The following is a 17974-nucleotide window of genomic DNA, read 5'->3' as shown; positions in this document are numbered from 1 at the left end:
GCTTAAAAGAAATACAACATTCTAACTTCTTATCAGGTTGATTTGCAAAAATACTTGATATTAAAATTCTACTTTCTTTTGTATTTCAGAATAAAAATGTTAGTATGCCAATAATGAGGCAATTAGCTCTTAGAAAAATAAATCTTGTAGAAATTCTTTTGGATATTTTTCATCTTGTCATTAATGAGAAAAAGCTTAAAAATGTGGGAGAAGCATCATTTCATGAATTTATGGAGGAATTAATCATTGAAGATGATGCAATAGAACAGGTATTACAAAATATTTAGTCCTATGATTTGCATAAAAGGTATAATAAGGTTTCCATAGCACAACTTCTTCCCCTACTGAAGAAATGGGTTCCCAGCCCAGTGATGTAATTTTGTAGCAATGGAGGTTGAAATGTGTGGTTTTAGTCTTGGGGATGCTTTACTGGCCACCCTCCCCTTATCCCAGGTTTTCCTTGGCACTGGTTGAACTTTGCTTAGGGATATTACATTGAACTTTTTTCTAAATCAGTTGTTAATGAATTTGTGTATCTCTTAAAGAGAGCTCATTTACAGTTGGAAGTATAATCACATTTTACATATGTATTTGTATGTGAATATATATGTGTTACTTTGAAAAAAATACATTCTTCTGTCTGTGTGGGGATATATGAGCAAATAAATATGAATATGTATTTTACCAGGATTGGAAGTACATGAAATGCACCATGGCTCACATTTCACTGGCTCAGTTAGCAAACATACAGAATCTTTGCAAAGGCTGTCCCAACATCAAATCCAAATGCCTGTATCTAACTGGGAAAACCCTTCATTTACTTGCTGTTAATGTGGATCCTGTGTATTCAGAGATTTACTGGAAGCCAAATGTTATGGTATGCATTCTTTCCTTCAGTTAAATTTCTTTTTCTGTGTAAAGTTTATCTGCTCTAATATTTTTCTGTATACATTTGTATAAAAGCTGCTCTCAATGTAGAGCTATTAAGCTAGAGGTTTTATATACTGCATGCAAGCCATAATTAAAATGGATGGCAAAATTAGTAATTTCAAAAACATGCTTCTGTCTACATGCCATCCTCATGTAGCTCATTTTTTATTTGTTTGTGAGATACACTTATTAGCAAATTTTCAAAAGAGAGAGAGAAAAATTTCTTGAATGCCTTAAAGGGCGAGCGAGATACGGTCTCTGAATCCATGTGATCAAGAAGTATTGATTTGTAGGTTAAAATCTTGGGTTTGAGAGTTCCTTTTGTGTTGGAGTAAGAACCCCATGTAAAAAGAAGGGGAGTTGATGGAGGCATTATAAATTCAGTGACAAATTAAAAGTTTTCAGAAGAAATGAGTGAAGGACAAATATGAGAAAGTCAAACTCTTAGAGGTTGTATGAGGGGGTCTTTTTAGTTGATGTTGGTCAAATTGCCTTTGTAACATACTAAGAAAATTTGATGGTTGATAGTATTACTAAATTTCTCACTATGAAGGAATTATGGTAGTGTTTTCTTTTAGGATTTATTCAGTTTTCACATAAACTTTCACAAAGAAATGAAGCCTTCCTTACTTAATGGAGTGATTAATTATTCCCTTTTTTTGTGCTGTGATGGGTAGGAAGATGCTAAATCAGACATCAGAAAATCTTCGCTGACTTCAGCAGAATGCAGTGAACAGGACATGACAGAGAGCAGTTTATCAACTAAGAAATGTCATAAAGATAAGTATAGGAGGAAAATACAGGAATTAAAGGTACATTACTTTATGACCTTGCATTAGAATTTGAGTGCCTTCTTTTTATGAAATAATAGTCAAGTTGGCTTATCAGTTCTGTTTAGACTGATAATGAAAATGTTGTAACAAAAACTTGGTCTTAGAAAAGAAAAAAATCTACACAACACCTTCCAACAAACAGCTTTCCATCACTCTCTGCTGTGTAGCTTTGTCCCACTCCTTAACAGATTGTGTGGGAGCTCCTGAATGAGCTTACCCAGCTGCTCCCAGAAAGAAATAATTTCTCCTTCAGTGCTTTCCCACGGATTGAGCTTGCAGCAACCAGGATTAGATGAGCAGGCAGTTTCTTTCTGCCTCACGGGTACAAGCCTCACAGGTACAGCTTTTTAAGGGAATGTAATATTTTGCAGACTGGGAACAAAGAAAGAAATTACTTTCATCACAAAACATTTGTGAAATTCAGTGAGCTGATCTCTGTTAGTTACTGCAATTGAAAGCACACTAGGAATTGGGAATGTGCAGTTTGTGTTGCTAGCAAAATCAATAAGTACCTGAGGTAAGAGATTCGTGGGTTAATTTGGACTAAATATGGTTAACTGTCCCCAGAAACAATTGTATTGATCCTTGGTTCTGAACTGCTCATATTGCTTGGAATTGAAACTCTGTTCTGCTGGGTACACATTTTATATTAGAAGAAATTTCTGTGTTAAATATTTTTTTAACGTTGTATAACAGATGTTGGTGTCTGCTAAAAAATAAATCCATAGTTGTGTATTTTTGATCATACATTAAGTTCCTTAAAAAGAAAATGCATTAAAATTACTCATTAAAAAGCGATACTTATCCTAGCATGCTGTGGTTGGTGTATGTATAACAAATACTTCATATTAGCCAATTTTAATATTAAGCTTGTTATTTTTATCATCTAGACACAACAAAGGATGGCACAGAAGTATCTTTCTCAATCCAGTGAGGCTTTGCTACAGTCTATGGCTGTTGCATTCAGTCATAATGTTACCGATGTGCTGGCTCTTGCTAGTTTGGAAATGGCTGAATGCTTTAGACAGTTTGATCCAATTTCAACTACCCAGTTTTTGGCACTTCATCAGGTAAGGCAGCTAATGTTTGTGCTGCTTTTCAGTGGGAGGATGTTTGAAGCTGCACAAACTAAACTGTGTTTGCATAGTCTGAAAATTGATTGTACAGAACACATGTGGGGTTCTGTGTAAGAACCGGTGTGTAATATAGATCATCAAATATATTATAAATTTGCTAAGTTCAGAACATTTTATCAGTGTGTTTTAAACAGTTCTGTTATCTGTTGTGTTTGACCTGACATTTTCATTGATGATCGCATATATAAAAAAAATTTAAGAGGAATAAATTACTATATTGTAATTAGCAAAGATAAGACATTGCCACAAAATACAGTTTCATCCCTCTCTAGCAAATAATTTTTAAAATGTTTCTCTGGATTTGTTCAGTCCTTATTTTGAAGTGGAAAATTCATTTTACATTCGGTTTGTCGGACTGATACCTGCACAGCATGGTCCTGTAGATGGATTGAAGGTGCATGCAAGTGCACTCCATCAAAGAGAAGATGCAGAATGGCTGTAGGGTTTATATTCCCTGCATCAGGAACAAATAACACATAGTTCCTAGTTCAAAGGACAGGACTAATACGTTTGCTGAAAGAAAAGTTTATATAGTCTTACCCATTCTTTTCCTCTTTGTGGAAGTCTGTTGTGTGGTCTGATGGGTGACCATTAAAGCACAGAAACAGAAAAGACTCAGCTTACTTGAAACACAGTATTTACCATTCCATGTAGACCTTAGATGGCTAAATGCAGGAACCTTGATGATAAATGTAGACAAAGAAATCAATTCCAGATATTTGTATTTAAGAGCTCTTCCTTCATTATTGTCAGACTGTTTACATTAACCTGTAAGAACAAACAACTGTCTTCTGCTAGTTCATCTCACCTTTCAAGGAAGAGAACTTATCTGTAACCTATGTTATAAAAAGCATAGTGTATATTTATTTGTTTTATTTCTGTGAAGGAAAATAAATAGATGTAAAAATTTTACAGAGTTGTTCAGTGTCTATGAAGATGAAGAGTATCCTTCTAACGGCTGCATCCAACACCAGCAGCTCTCAGCTGGCAGCGTTGCTGCATCTTCAAAATCAGTTAATACAAAACAGAAACACAAGTGATCTTCTAAAATGTGTGGAACAGCAACTCACTGCTAATTCAATGGTAACTTTCTGAGCTACTTATTGGGGGGTTATATATATGTTATACAAAGGCACACAGAGATATATGTGTGTGTATACAGGACATGGGCTAGTGGTGGGCTGGCAGTGCTGAGAGCGTTGGACTTGGTGGTCTCCGAGGGCTTTTCCAACCTGAACAATTCTGAGATTGTAAGAACCACCCCTGCACCTTCCCCTGCTACTAAAATCTGCCACATAAACCAAATACAATTTTATAAAGTACTTATTGGTTAGGTATCTAGCAAAGTTTTTTTCAAAAATAAATGTAACTATTAATTATTCTACTTATTTCCTTTGCTAATACCCTGCTAGTATTTGATAGCATTTTTAACCTCAGAAATTTTGTAGCTGAAATAAAAGTCATATTGTTATGAAGAGTGGACTAAGATACAGTATTTATAAATTGTTTTAAATTATTTTAGTATGTTCTGCACTGCACAAAAATTACATGGTCATAGAATAGTTGAGGTTAGAAAAAATCTCTGAAGGTCATCTTGTAACCTCCCCTGCTCAAGCCAGGGCCACCTAGAGCCTGTTGTCCATGACCACATCCAGATGGCTTCTGAATTATCTCAAAGAATGAGGCTCCACAGCCTCCTTGGACAACTCGTGCCATGCTTGCTTCCCTCCCAGGCAAGCAGTAACTCCTGCTGTTTGGACAGAGCCTGTTGCCCTGGCACATCTGCTGAGTGTTTGGATCTTTAAGTATCTTCTTGAACTACTATCAGTTTTCTAATGAAAGAACTGAGAATGGGGTTTATAAAGTCTATGAAAATAATAGTACTTTTGAACAATTGTACAGGCATGGAGAAACCTCTGTATTCCTGCTGAGCATTTTAATATAGTGAATGAATTGCCGTCCAGTTTCTACATAGTTATTCTCCAGCATTCAGAAGACAGGTATAAAATTTCATCATTTTGATTTAGCACTGTTTCTTACAAATATAAATTTTTTTTTTTACCTGGTTGAATATTGCCTTTCACTTCTAATTTTGATGGACTTGAATTTTAGGATAACGAACTAATTCATATATGAATAAAACTGCCTGCAGCTCAGTTGTACGTTTTCTGTTCTTTCATTTTCCCTAATTATCTCTTAAATCTCCAGAGGTCACTTGAAATGTTTCAGGCCATTCTTGATATCTCTCCTAAGTTCTGTCAGGAGTTTCCTGCTTTTATTGCTTATGGTCTTGGAAATGTTTGAAGGGGTCATATTTAGCTTTATAAAGCCACCAATTATCTGCTTATTGCAGCCTAATTAGCTGCAATAAACTAGCTCATAAACTGAGCTATAGCAACTGACTATGAGAGCATTCAGCAATTTAAAAAGTCTTTAACACTTTTCATGGAACAAATAGAAATCTACCTTATTGGTTATATAGTAATAAAAGAATTTACCTTACCACTCTCAGTTTGTTCCAGCTAGAATCTGCAGGTTTTTGCACTGAAGGTGGGGGTAGTTAATGCATCATGAGAGTGTTTGTGAGCACATTAAATTAGAGGGCAATAATTACTCATCTGATAAATCTGAGTCATATAAACAAGGCTAGACAGTCAAATACTCTATTCAGCACTTTACTGCTTTCCACAGGTCACAGCTGTACAGCTCATTGATTGAGGTGCCCAAAGGAAGTTCTGCACAGCAGAAAGGAAGGCTCACACAGAGGATGGGTAAGTACTTCTTACTTTTAAGAGACAGAAATAATTGCAGTGATGTTATGAGAAGGCTCTTATCTTTCACTGTTGCAGTTAGCAAAATTTTGAAATACTTTTCCAAATAATTTTGACTCTTCTTAATTACAAAGGAACATAAATTCAGAAATATATGTTTCATTATCAGACGTCATGTAACAATTTATATAATTTTTGTTTATATTTGAAGGCTGAAGTTGTTATAAGTAAAATAATAGAGTTTTTTCATTGTACATTTCTGTATATATTTTGTGTTTGTATATATTTCGTGTTTATATATATATATCTGTCTAGGTTTTATTTTCAAAGAATACCACAGCTAGAAACTGATGGTGTTTGTACAATCATTTCTTCAAGTACAAATATGTCTCAAAAAGACACTTAAGAGAGTGTTATCCTTCTTTTAATAGTGCAAGCAAAAGTTTCTCGATTTCCTGTGAATCCTGATGTGTTTCGTATTTTGTTGGAAAAAATGGGTCTTTTCAAGCAGCAAAAGATGGAGAATCATCTGAAACAAGCTGTTATTCAGAACTTGCAAGAGTGTGTCTCCAAAACAGATGTGGTAATATGTTTTATTTCCTTATATTTAAAATTGGATGAAAAACATGTAGTAAAAATATGATAGACATTCTGTATGCAAATTTTTTCCGTTCATTCTAAGTGTGGCATCCCTAGTCTTCATAGTTACTATATGCTTTGTACTCTGCTTCAAAATTTAATCTTACTGTGCTCTTGCTGCTGTAGTTGTCATTCAGGAGCTTTGAAATGTTCAGTAGTTTATCAGAATTGAAATGATGCAGTTGAGATTGGTTTACTTGAAAATGTGCCATATTTCAGATTTGCATTTGCATTTGTACACTACCTTTCATATCACATGAATAATGAAAAATGTTCCAAGGAAAAAACCAAGATCTAAGATTGTAACTTAGATTTAAATAAAATAAAACTGCCTTAGCCAGAGATTTATTGCTGATTTCCAACTCAGAAAAGCTTTCTGTTGGGGCATACAGTATCTTCTGCACTGTAGCTCTTTATTTGGGTGCAGTAGATCCAAGTCAGTCTCAAAATTTTGCTTCAAGGACATGTTTTGTTGGAGTCCAAGTTTGTAGAACACTCTTAAATTCTAGAAGATACTAGTTTTCTGTAACTTTAACTGCAGGAAGGCTTGGTTCTAAAAGAACACTATCACAGTCACTTCCTATATTTAGATTTTCCATTTTATGATCTTTCACATTATTTTATTGAGTCTCTGATTTAACGCATTACAAAATTTATATATATAATGGTGTTTGACAAGGATGGACGTTGAAAGTATTCTAATTTTTGTTTCAATGTGTGTGCTAGACTCCAACAGAGAAAATAAATGGTAGTGAGATTGATTTGACATCAGATTTCTCTGAAATAATAGAAATGATGGAAGACTATCTGAAACCAGTGCTGTCACAGGTTGATTTTTCTGCTATCAGGTAAGATATATTGGCTTTGATTATCATTTGTGGAAACAGAACTGTAACTCAAGTCCCTCAAACAAAGGAATGGCTTTGGCAAGGATACTCTGTTGAATGAATGTTTCATGTCTTGAGAGAGAGTATATTCAGGACATGCCAGACTGAGGCCGAGCAAAATGATGGACTAATGGTCACTTCTGACAAACACTGCTCTCCAGCTTAGTTACACTTAAGTTGAAGCTCAAGATGCAGCATTATAATGAAACTGTTTAAAGATGGGATTTCTAAAGGGCAAGAACTCTAAAGGAAGCATGTCCTTTGTGTAAAATTTCACTGAAACTGAAGCAGAAATTGAAGTTTATAATATTTTCCATGAATTTCCTCTTCCCAGAGAATCCCAGTGTGGATCAGTTTCAGCAGCTGAAACAGGAAAAAAGAAAATGAGAGATAAGGACACCAAACAAGTTGGAATGCAGGGTATGTGCTTCCTTGAGTGGGGTGTGTGTGTATGGACAGATACCAAAATCCAGTAATTTCAATTTTAATTTTATGTAAAACAAGGAGAGGACAAAGGCTTTAGCATTGTTTTTCTCTGTTTTATTTTCTACATCAAGTCAAATATTTCAGTATACTTTCAAAGACATATTTAGATGCTGGAGCAATGCTTCTGCATTTATTTAGAGTCTTCCAAACCATACAGTCTGTAGACACCTACATTAAATGACTTTTTCACAAACCAGCTTTTCAGGAGAAAAGCTAGAATAAAGAACTTTCATAAATTGGTAGATATTTTTGTTTTTGTTTTGGGGGTTTTTGTTTGTTTGTTTGTTTGTTTTTGGGCTTTGGGGGTTTTTGTTTGTTTGTTTGGTTGGTTTGGGGGTTTTTGGTTTTTTTGGGGTTTTTTTTTGTTTTTTGCTTTTAACTTTATAGATTCTCAAAGGTTTTTAGTTTGCATACAAGCCTAATGCTACAGTATGTCTCTAAGCACATCTCAAGAGTAGTTCTGCAAAAACTGGCTAAATCTGTAGAACAGAAACATTGCCATAATAATATTTAATACTTTTATCCTAAATAACAGAAACAAATTTTTTCTACAGGACAACACAGTATTGAATAAGAGTTCCTTTACAACTCTCTTCTGTTTAGCCAATCGCTGCTGTGCCAATTTTGCATTTCCAAACCTTGTTTTCTTGAATGTATTGCACATACCTGGGCTTGGACCCGAGATGGTTGGTTATTAATGTGGGGATATTTTTCCCTCTGGTGATAACAAGTGCATAGAAATTGGAGAACACCTTAAGAGTAATGATATAAACAGAAATGTTTTTCTTAATGCTCTTAATCCACAGTACAATGAAGTTCCTGTGCCATACAATGGAGGAAACTTAGATTTTTACATTTAACTACAATTGTTTATATACAAACTGAGAACTAAATCTCAATCATGTCCTGTCCCATCTCTTTAGATAAACCTGTGGATTTGGGATTGTGTGTGGTATTACTAGTGGATACATTACTTATGGAATTGCCTTTGGAAGCTCTGAGTATTTTTAAAGAGGAAGGAATAAGTTCTGTCTCCAGAGATTTTTCTCTACAGTTTCTCTACAATCGACTACACTGGACTGAGTCAGGTACTATCATATTAAATATGCACAGTCCTTCAAGGACATTTATTTGCTAAAACTACCAATATATTAATTTTTTTTCTTTAATTTTCACAGAAGCTGAATTTAAAAAAAATGTTGAAGTATCTAAAGAAAAAACCACAAAAGCTTCTCAGAAAAAGAATGTCCAAATGGTGAACTTTCCACGCTTTTTGTAAATAACCAGAGAACTTGCATAGAAAAGTGTGAAAGTGGTTGTATAGAAGCTCATTATGTGTGCTAGAATTCTGGAGTGGAATGAATGTCACATAAGTCCATAAGAATCTTGCTTCCTGTTGATTTTGCAAGGAGTTTTTCTTTGAAAAATCACACTTTATAAATGGGACATATTTAATAACCTACAAAGGAAGATGCTTAAAATTACTGAAAATAATTTCTGAAAAAATTACATTTTATATAGTGAATACATATGTTTTTACAAATCTATTTTATATTTGCATATATCTATATATGTGCATGCACATGTGTGTGTATGTATCATATAGGTATATGCATTGCAGCTAATGCAGAATAATTAATTAATTATTAATTTCCACTGACAATTGAGTCATCATCATGGTTGCTTTTGAACACAGACTCAAAACTTTGTTAGTTGTTTGACATGCTTTCTCTTAGCTGTTTGACACAGGGAATGCAGTGCTGTTAGTATTTAATTGAAACTTTGACACCTAAGAGAATATGTGTTCTTTTTAATTGTAGGCACCAATTAATCGTGATCTACCTTCTAATTGCTTGCCTGTTGATACAAGGAATTTAAAATGTATCCTTTCACAACATATTGGCTAAGTGTATCAGCTAAATTTCCTTCTTTTGGTGTTTGAAAAGCATTGTTTGTGATTAACTGTTTATCAGATATTGTGGACCCCTACAATGAAGGAAGGGAAGCCGGTAATATATATTAAATAATATTTTATTCACAATCTACCTGTGGAATTCAGAATTGTTTTGTAACAAAAATGAAGTAATGACATCAAGATGTTGGCAAAAAAGGAGGTGATTTTGTAATCTTGTTTCCTGAAGTCAGGACTCTGGAAACTCAGTCAGTTTATCCACCCTCTCCTGTCTGAGCCTCTGCAAGGGAACCGTATGAGCAGTAGGGGTTTTCCATTCTTTACCCGTTTTTCAGGGTATCTAAAATTTTTTTCCTCCTATCCTTAACCTGTCTACCAAATAATCCTAGCTCATTATAAAAAAGACCTTTCAAATGGGCACCCCAATTTTACTCTGAAAATGTCACAATTGTTTTAATTTTAAAAGCCAGACTTAGTTTTCAAAGAAGCATGAAATCCAATGATGACCTAAAACCTCCTAAATAGGATAGTGTCATTTTAAAGTTAGTTTATTGAAACTGAGATTGCCCAATGTAGTTTGTAGTATGTTACATTCATAATGATGAAATTCTGTTGTTACAGAAGCTTCAAGTCCTTCCCAAAAAATGCAGGAAATACTGGGAAAATACCGTGACCTATTTACACTGCGGTGGGAAGGTGTCCTTGGCAATATGCGTGCTCCAAGGTATGGAATATTCTATCTGCTTTTTCGTTTATCCTGTTTCTTGTTTAAAATTGTGCCTCTTTTCAAAGGCTGACTTTGTTCATAAAGTAGACATATCTTCATATGTTCGTGTTCATAAATATTGCTGAGCTGATAAACACATAGCAAACCATTTTTGCTGTATCAAACACAGGTCTAGGTTTGTAGACAGAATATTTTAGGGATGTGAAATGAAGTGCCACAAAGTGATTTAGCCAGGTTGGTTTTGTCAGAGTTGTTGTATATATAAATAAGCTTTGATGGAAATCTTCTGGTGCAGTCTTTGATGAATACATATGTGTGAGAGTAAGTGTAATTTCTGGCTTTGCTCATAATTGTTTGTAAATCCACGTGGTAAGAGCACAGCATCTCCATGCACCTTCAGCCAACTGTAAATGAGAGCACAGATTTCAGAAGCAGAGTAGTGAGGGTACATCACACAATTTCCAAGTTTCCAATTTCAAACATTGATCATGAAGCTAATACCATTTTATGGAGTCTACTCATAAAGACACTTTGTTCTTTATAGAAATACTTTGCTTTTAAGATCACAGCCATAGAGGGATAAAAGGGATCTCAAGAGGTCAAACAGTGACAAGCCCTATGAGACAACAAGGCTGTCACTGGACCTTCCTTCCTACCTGCTGGTTTAGCAGCCAGTCCTTTGGAATTTCCTCTACTTAGCTAATACCACTGAGTAGGTACTCTTAATATTTTTTCATAACAATTTCAAAGACCATTATTTCCAAATTGCATTTTTTTCTGCCAGCTATCCTGATTATCCACATCTTTTTTCAAAAACTGATTGCTAATGTCCTGGTGGCTGTATACACATCTACTCCCTTTGAATGTTAGACAAAGACTGTATTTTAAAGCTGTACAATGCATGCAGCAATGATTTTTTAAGTTTTGGTTTTTTGATTGAGAAGTTGGTAATTATCTAAAAATAGACTATGCCTCTTGCTTGCTATGAGATGTTACTGAGTAATCATTTTAATACAAGAGCATAGTATGAATAATCCATATGAGTTATTACACTTCTCACAGAATTCTGCAGCCATGTTTGTCTTCTTTCTTTGCATGCTGACTTTTGTTACAATTCTTTCTGGAGTAAATAGCACTGAAATGTTTGCTATGAATAATTTCTGAAAAGTATTCTTGTAAAACAGTAACATGAAAGTAACTTCTTTTCTTTCTTCTTCCTTCCTTTCAGCCAAGCTGAATGGGAGCAGCTGCTGACAAACTGTAGTGCATTTCTGTTCTATGGGATGGAGAGATTCATGTCTCATGTGTTGCTTAATTGGTTGGTTGCTATGAACATCCCAAGTAAGATAAGCAAATTGAGAAATATTTTTAATTACACCAACTTTTATTCCTAGATGTGTCATTATCACAGTATTGATGTTGGCAATTAAGAGCTTTTTTTCTAGATCCAGGATTTTTAGTCAGAAAACCTTTGTGTTATGTTGGTTTTATTCTGTTGCATGCCTTTCTTGTTAATACTCACAAATAAGCTTAGTGCTTCATTTCCATGTGTTGGAATTTCTTAGGTTTCAAAAACTAAGTCATCATCGAATGGTTTTCTCAGTAAACCATCTCCTTTTTTTTGGAATTTAGTATTTGGTTGCAAGATATTTTTTAATGGTAAGACCATCCTCTGCAGTGCCACTTCAAAATTCCTAAGTCTCTGCTGAGGCAGAGGAGAATTGTCCATCGAGGCTGGGTTAATGCTGAAGGACTACTCTGGTAGGACAGAGCATTTGTAGACTCTGAGAAGGCACCTTCCCTCTGTTTCTTCACAACTAATTAGTCCCTCTGTTGTAGCATAAGGCTTAGATTCAGGACTGGTTTTTCGGATTCACAATCTTCCTTTCTCCTTCTGTTTTCCTTGCATATCTGGAAGATCTTGACTTCAGAGTTGTGCTGCATTTGTCAGGGTAGCTGCATTGTGTTGGCATGTGACAGTGAGAAGGAGAGCACACATCAGGCTCTGAAGCCCTGTAGGGCAAGAGGAAGCTTCTTCATGGAGCTTTGATTTTAAAAGCGATTTCAATATCTATATGTAAACATTACAAGAAATAAGATAATATGTTTTCTATATACATGGATCATATCTGAAGATGATGTTTTAGATATCCATAGACCAGATATTGACAGGACTGGCAACTTTTGGAAAGTTTCTAAACCTTGCCCTTTGTCCTACTCTTAAAATATGCCAGGATTCTGTCTGAGATTTCTGAAAGCTGTAATCTAGACCAAGTATTATTAAATATTTGATTTCATCATTTACGTGACGAAATGAAATATATCATTGCTAAATCTGAGCATGAGACCGGGCTGACAAAGAGAACGCAGTGGTTTAGCAAATCCTGAAATGCAAGATTATGATACAAATTAACCTTGCTTTCTGTGGGTGTAATTTGGGAAAGTCTAGTGGGAGATACTATACTTCAGGGAAAATAATCAGTTAATCATTAATAAATTAAGGTAGGACTGCTTAAGGGACAGAGTTACAGAACAGACTCGAGATGGATCACAAATCAAACAACAAACAACATACCCTTGCTAATGCTAAAAACCCCCCAAGGTCTGTACAGGGGGTTGCTTTACACGAGTGGCACATGCAAGCTGTGTGCAATAATTTTCCACTCTCTGTAGTATTCCAAAGGTCTCAACTGGTGAAAATATTGACCACATAGAGTAAGCTGGAGAACATTAGGTCAGAAGGCTGTACCACAGCTTGTGTGCTTAGTTTTATTAACAAATATGTGTGTGCATTGGTATGTTTATATACATTTAAAACACTTTCAGAGGAAAGACTGACATATTGAGAGGAGACATGATAAAAGTTTTAAGTGTGTCAAAGACTTTCCAGGCAGAAAAGTAATTTATTTCTCATCTGCTTGGGTTAGGAGAATAAGTAACAGATTTATGCTACAACAAACAAACAGTAGGCAAAACCTTTTAATTCTGAGAGTACTCCGAGTCATTTCACTGGAGCCCTTTAAGGAAAATAAGTCATGTTAGGGATGTAACTTGGTTGTGAGTGGTGGAGAGGAGCTGTAGTATAAAAAAAAATTCAATATCTGCATACCATAAACTCTTCCTAGAGTTCATAACTACAAAGTTGGGTCATAGAGCTCATTGGCTGTAATAAGATGGTGTGTGGACTTCATTACCCATTACTGTAATGTGGCTTAGGAAAGAAAAACCTGCAAAACACTATGGAACAGTGTAGCAAAATTACATTCAATAATGCTAGCATGACTTTATTAATGTACATTTACATAAGACTTGACAATTGTGGCTGAAATGTGTAGATTTTATACTAATGGTTTAGACTGTGTTCAAGAAAGTAATTAACTTACAAGAGGCCTGTTTTTCTTTCATTATTGTGCTGGCTGTTATTATTAGTGCAAACATCATTGCTGTCTTTTTTCCAGAATGCCATCTGGTGATTCTTCTGGATCTGGTACGATCCCAGCAAAGTTACCGAAGAATCACAAACTCTGATACCCACAAAAGGTAGGTAAGGGCAATCTCAGTCAAGTCCACGATAAGGCAGATTATTTCAAAGCAAAGCTACAATTTTGAGTTATGAATATTATCCTTTACTTCTGCAAATAAAAGAGCTTCTTTTTAGGACTAAATAAGATGAAAGCTCTGTTAGAAGGCAATGATAAGAAAATATGACACAGAAACCTTGCTACATTACACATTCCTCACAAGCTGGAGAGCAAGATTCTCAAAATGTTCTAGTTGAATATATAAAATTTTCCTTTAACTGATGAACTGCCAAGAGTCCCTCTTAGGGTTCATATATAGAAAAGTTTAACAATCAGGCAGATTTTTATTTAAATAAATTATTATGGCATGTTAAATAACCTGTTCAGAATTTTTAACATTAATTGCAACTTTTTTTTTATCTTTAAAAGCATGTCAGTATTTTTGTTGCCTTTAAGTTGACAGCTGGTAGGGTTTGCATTCTTTTATTGCATGTCCATTATGAATTCTTGACAGATGCCACAGTGTCCTAATTTTATTCATTAATTATTTAGTCCATGCTGAATTTTCAGATAACCTGATCATACACTTGAGGGATGAGATGCCCTGCAGAGGGATGTGGATAGATTGGAGCATTGGGCAGTCGACAGTGACATGGAATTTAACAGGAGCAGATGACAGGCTCTTCACTGTGACAGAGTGTAAATCTGGCGAGGAGTGGCTGGAGAGCAGCCCTGCAGAAAGGCACTTGGGGCTGAGCCAGCCATGTGCCTGGGCAGCAAGTGAGCAAAGCACATCCTGGGGACATAAATACCTCTCGACTTTTCTAATTGCTCATTCCATGAAGAAGAAATAGAAAAAAAAATTTCTCTAAAATTACGATTTAATTAGTGCAACAATGCATAAGTTAAATCCAGTTGTGTGTAAGACAGGTTATACACACATCTACACATGCAGATGTCTGGCATTTTTTTATATCCTTTTTGATCCTAAACAGCCATCTCCTAAAGTAAACCAAAACACAATTTCTTAAACTGGTTTTTCAAACTCAAAAACTTTGAAGTCTCAGTTTAATAGTTTGGTGAATTTTATCAATAAGAGTTACAAGTCTAACTCCAAAAGCTTCCTGAAAATTTAGAGTAACATGCATTTAAAAATGAGTCACATAAACTCTATGGAGAATCAGACAGCATCTCCCCAAAAGATTGCAGAAAACTTTATCATCTTTTGATAAAGTCACTATGAAAAGCAGATCTGAATAAAAGCAAAATGCAACCTTCTATTTACTGCAGTTTCAACCTTAGAGTATCACTCCCCTTTTATGACTAAAATAATTATGCCAAAGACACTTACTGAAATATTCAGCAGTAAAAACTCAAGTCCCCCGTTATATGTGGTTTGCTTCTAAGCCTCCAAATCAGCACCATACTTACAACAGAGAACAAGGTTTCAGTTCCTGCAATATTTTGTCTAAACATGTCTTTTTACACCTGATTCCCAATATTCTGACTGTCTTATAAAAGGTATTCTGCAGTGTGTTGTAGAAGCTAGGGTGTTACTACTCCTTTCTGATTTCCAGAGATGTCCAGAACTACAATAATATGACAGAGAATAAACCCCATGGTAAAATTGCACCATGAAAAAATGTAGAGAGAAGGCTGCCTGAATTCATTGCATTAAATTCAAAGTGCTGTATGAATGTTAGAAAACACTTGATGCTCAGCACAGAAGAAAATGCACTCTGACATTCTTTCTCCTTCTATTAAAAAACATTGTGCATTTGGCTGTATTTTGAATATATTTTGCACATTTTTCTTTTATTGATCTCCTAATTCTGCTTTTCCTTAGTTGTGCACGAATTGCTCTGGAGAGTCCAAGAGAGGCAGCAATGCTGCTCAGCCTTGCAGGGGCTGGCTCTGTGATGGGCACGCAGTGGTACACGAGCTGGGAGGAGAATGCAGCAAGGCTGGAGACCTTGTTTGAGAGTAAGAGCTGGTGTTTGGTGTGTCCTGCTGCAGGGTCTGTGTGCCCCTCCCTGCCTCCTGGCTCCTCTTTCTCTGCTCCTTTCCAAATTCCGCCTGGAGGGTCCAGAGGAGGAGAACTGTGGTTGCCAGGCTGATCTTTCATACAGAACAGTCACCTACCTAGAGCAGACATGGTGAGGTGCTTGTTTATGGTCGTATGGTAAGAGTAGGATTTATATGGTGAGAAGCAGTGCCCGAGGACATGGCCATCGGTAGTTACATCAACTATGGGGAAAAAAATCCCCTGGATTCAACTTACATCAGCACTGATGCATTGCTTACATCTGGAAAGGAATCCTTTCTCATAAAGTTTAAATGTGAAAGCACCAGGCTTTATGGTTGATAATTTCTTGTTTTTCAAAACTTTAGTTAAAAACTCACAGAAACTATCATTTCTTTCCAGATTTGCTGAGCTTTGGTAAAACGACTGGGCAGGCAGTTCATGTTCTTCAGAAAAACAGAAGCCACAGGAAAAGGGATTCCCTTAAAAGTAAGAATTAAAAGGCTTTAATATGAAAGACTGGCTATAAACACTGACTAGAACCTTTAGATAGGTAGTTCACGGGTATAAGTGAAACCTTATAGATGAGCTGTTACAATTTTCTCTGAAACTTCTTAAAAGAGCTGAGAGTTGGAAGACCACTGATACAGTATGATAATTGGAGTAGCTTTATTTTATATAAAGAAAATTTTGGGGTGGCTTTGACATAGCTGACCAAAAGTTTTGTTTTTTTTTTTCTCCACTGAACCGATAAAGTAGTGTTACTAACAAGGTACATCAGGAGTACAACATAAACAATATAAATGGTATGAGATTTTAAACTGCAAAAAGATCAGTAGGATCTGCAGTGATTTTAGACAGTCTGAGATCTAAGATCTAAGAATATTAGACAAGAGATATACAAGATATATCTAAGAAATATCTAGCATCATGTTGGAGAGTGGGGAAGAATTTTTTAGTAAAACAATTTCTGATACTGTCTATGAAATTGTACTGCTATTTTTCAATGTACAGGACTTGCCTTTTAAAATAAGGTTGACTAAAATACATTTTATTTATAGCTTGCACTGTCATAGTATTGAAGAGAGAAATAACTCCGATCAGAAATATTCTCTAGTTTTCTGTTTTTCAGAAAATGCTTCTTCAATATAGTGACAGTTGTTAATATTTTTAAAAGAATATAAAAGAACCACAAGTATTAATCCAAGAAAAGATGTGTTAAATGATGGCACTTACAGCATTCTTATATTTAGTTATATTCAGAAATAACAATGGTTTTTAATGTATTTTTATAGTGGAAGCAGATTCTCACAGATCTCCTGGAGAAAAAAGAGAGGAGCAGACTGTTTGCACTTCCTCAGATCTTCCTGCAACTCATCCATCATTTTTTAATTGTGTGCTCTATGGTTTACCCAACATAATTCTGATGTAATTTGTGTCAATCTTTTCATGCTAGGAATACCTACACTGATCTAAGGAGAGGTGAGAGTAAGATGTGCATATTGCTGATTCCTGTTTCAGATGTAAACAGTTTGATATTAGAAAAAGTGTCAGCAAAATAGAATATATAGTTCAGAAATTTCAGTTAGTACTCTAAGGCTTTTTTAACTTGGTGAATCCTTTAAAAATTTGGTAAGTACCAACATATTTTAAAGAAAACGGGCTAGTATTTTTCAGCCTTGATGCATGAATGGGATTGAAATGTATCAAAGTTAGTGCTTCCATTTGGAAAAACATTTCCTTGATGCATTTTATTTTCACATGGATGATTCATCAGGAACAAAGATAAAAAATTTACCAGGTGACCTTACTCTGAATGAACCGATCTTTCTATATGGAGGTTGTAGCTTAATTAGAAACCAAGTTAGTGTTAAATAAAATGGTTAATAATTTTTGCTTTATTTTCTTGTGTTTTTCCTTAATAACATTCCCAACATAATTCCTGCCCAATATCCCATCCATCCCTGCCCTCTGGCAGTGGGAGCCATTCCCTGTGTCCTGTCCCTCCATCCTTGTCCCCAGTCCCTCTCCAGCTCTCCTGGAGCCCCTTCAGGCCCTGCCAGGGGCTCTGAGCTCTCCCTGGATCCTTCTCCTCTCCAGGTGAGCTCC

The 17974-nt window shown here is 35.4% G+C and overlaps 1 protein-coding gene across 1 annotated transcript in view; it reads left to right on the top strand.

Annotated features, from left to right (window-relative positions):
- Positions 1–17766, top strand: part of CFAP46 (cilia and flagella associated protein 46) — a 66760-nt gene extending 48994 nt beyond the window's left edge. The window contains exons 40-59 of the mRNA XM_088168530.1: positions 90–269; positions 689–877; positions 1608–1742; positions 2654–2833; positions 3815–3982; positions 4802–4899; positions 5591–5670; positions 6102–6253; positions 7036–7157; positions 7531–7616; positions 8606–8770; positions 8861–8937; positions 9503–9563; positions 9656–9691; positions 10216–10318; positions 11550–11662; positions 13780–13861; positions 15689–15825; positions 16268–16354; positions 17161–17766. Of these exons, the coding sequence (XP_088024656.1) occupies positions 90–269; positions 689–877; positions 1608–1742; positions 2654–2833; positions 3815–3982; positions 4802–4899; positions 5591–5670; positions 6102–6253; positions 7036–7157; positions 7531–7616; positions 8606–8770; positions 8861–8937; positions 9503–9563; positions 9656–9691; positions 10216–10318; positions 11550–11662; positions 13780–13861; positions 15689–15825; positions 16268–16354; positions 17161–17297 (2388 nt within the window). The 3' untranslated portion in view covers positions 17298–17766. The remainder of the gene's footprint in view (positions 1–89; positions 270–688; positions 878–1607; positions 1743–2653; positions 2834–3814; positions 3983–4801; positions 4900–5590; positions 5671–6101; positions 6254–7035; positions 7158–7530; positions 7617–8605; positions 8771–8860; positions 8938–9502; positions 9564–9655; positions 9692–10215; positions 10319–11549; positions 11663–13779; positions 13862–15688; positions 15826–16267; positions 16355–17160) is intronic.
- The last annotated feature ends 208 nt before the right edge of the window (positions 17767–17974 follow it).

This window comes from Sturnus vulgaris, chromosome 8 (genome assembly GCF_052056855.1).
Source record: "Sturnus vulgaris isolate bStuVul1 chromosome 8, bStuVul1.hap1, whole genome shotgun sequence".
Lineage (NCBI taxonomy): Eukaryota > Metazoa > Chordata > Aves > Passeriformes > Sturnidae > Sturnus > Sturnus vulgaris.
Note: the sequence above shows the minus strand (reverse complement) of the source record. Positions and strands in the feature narration are given on the sequence as shown.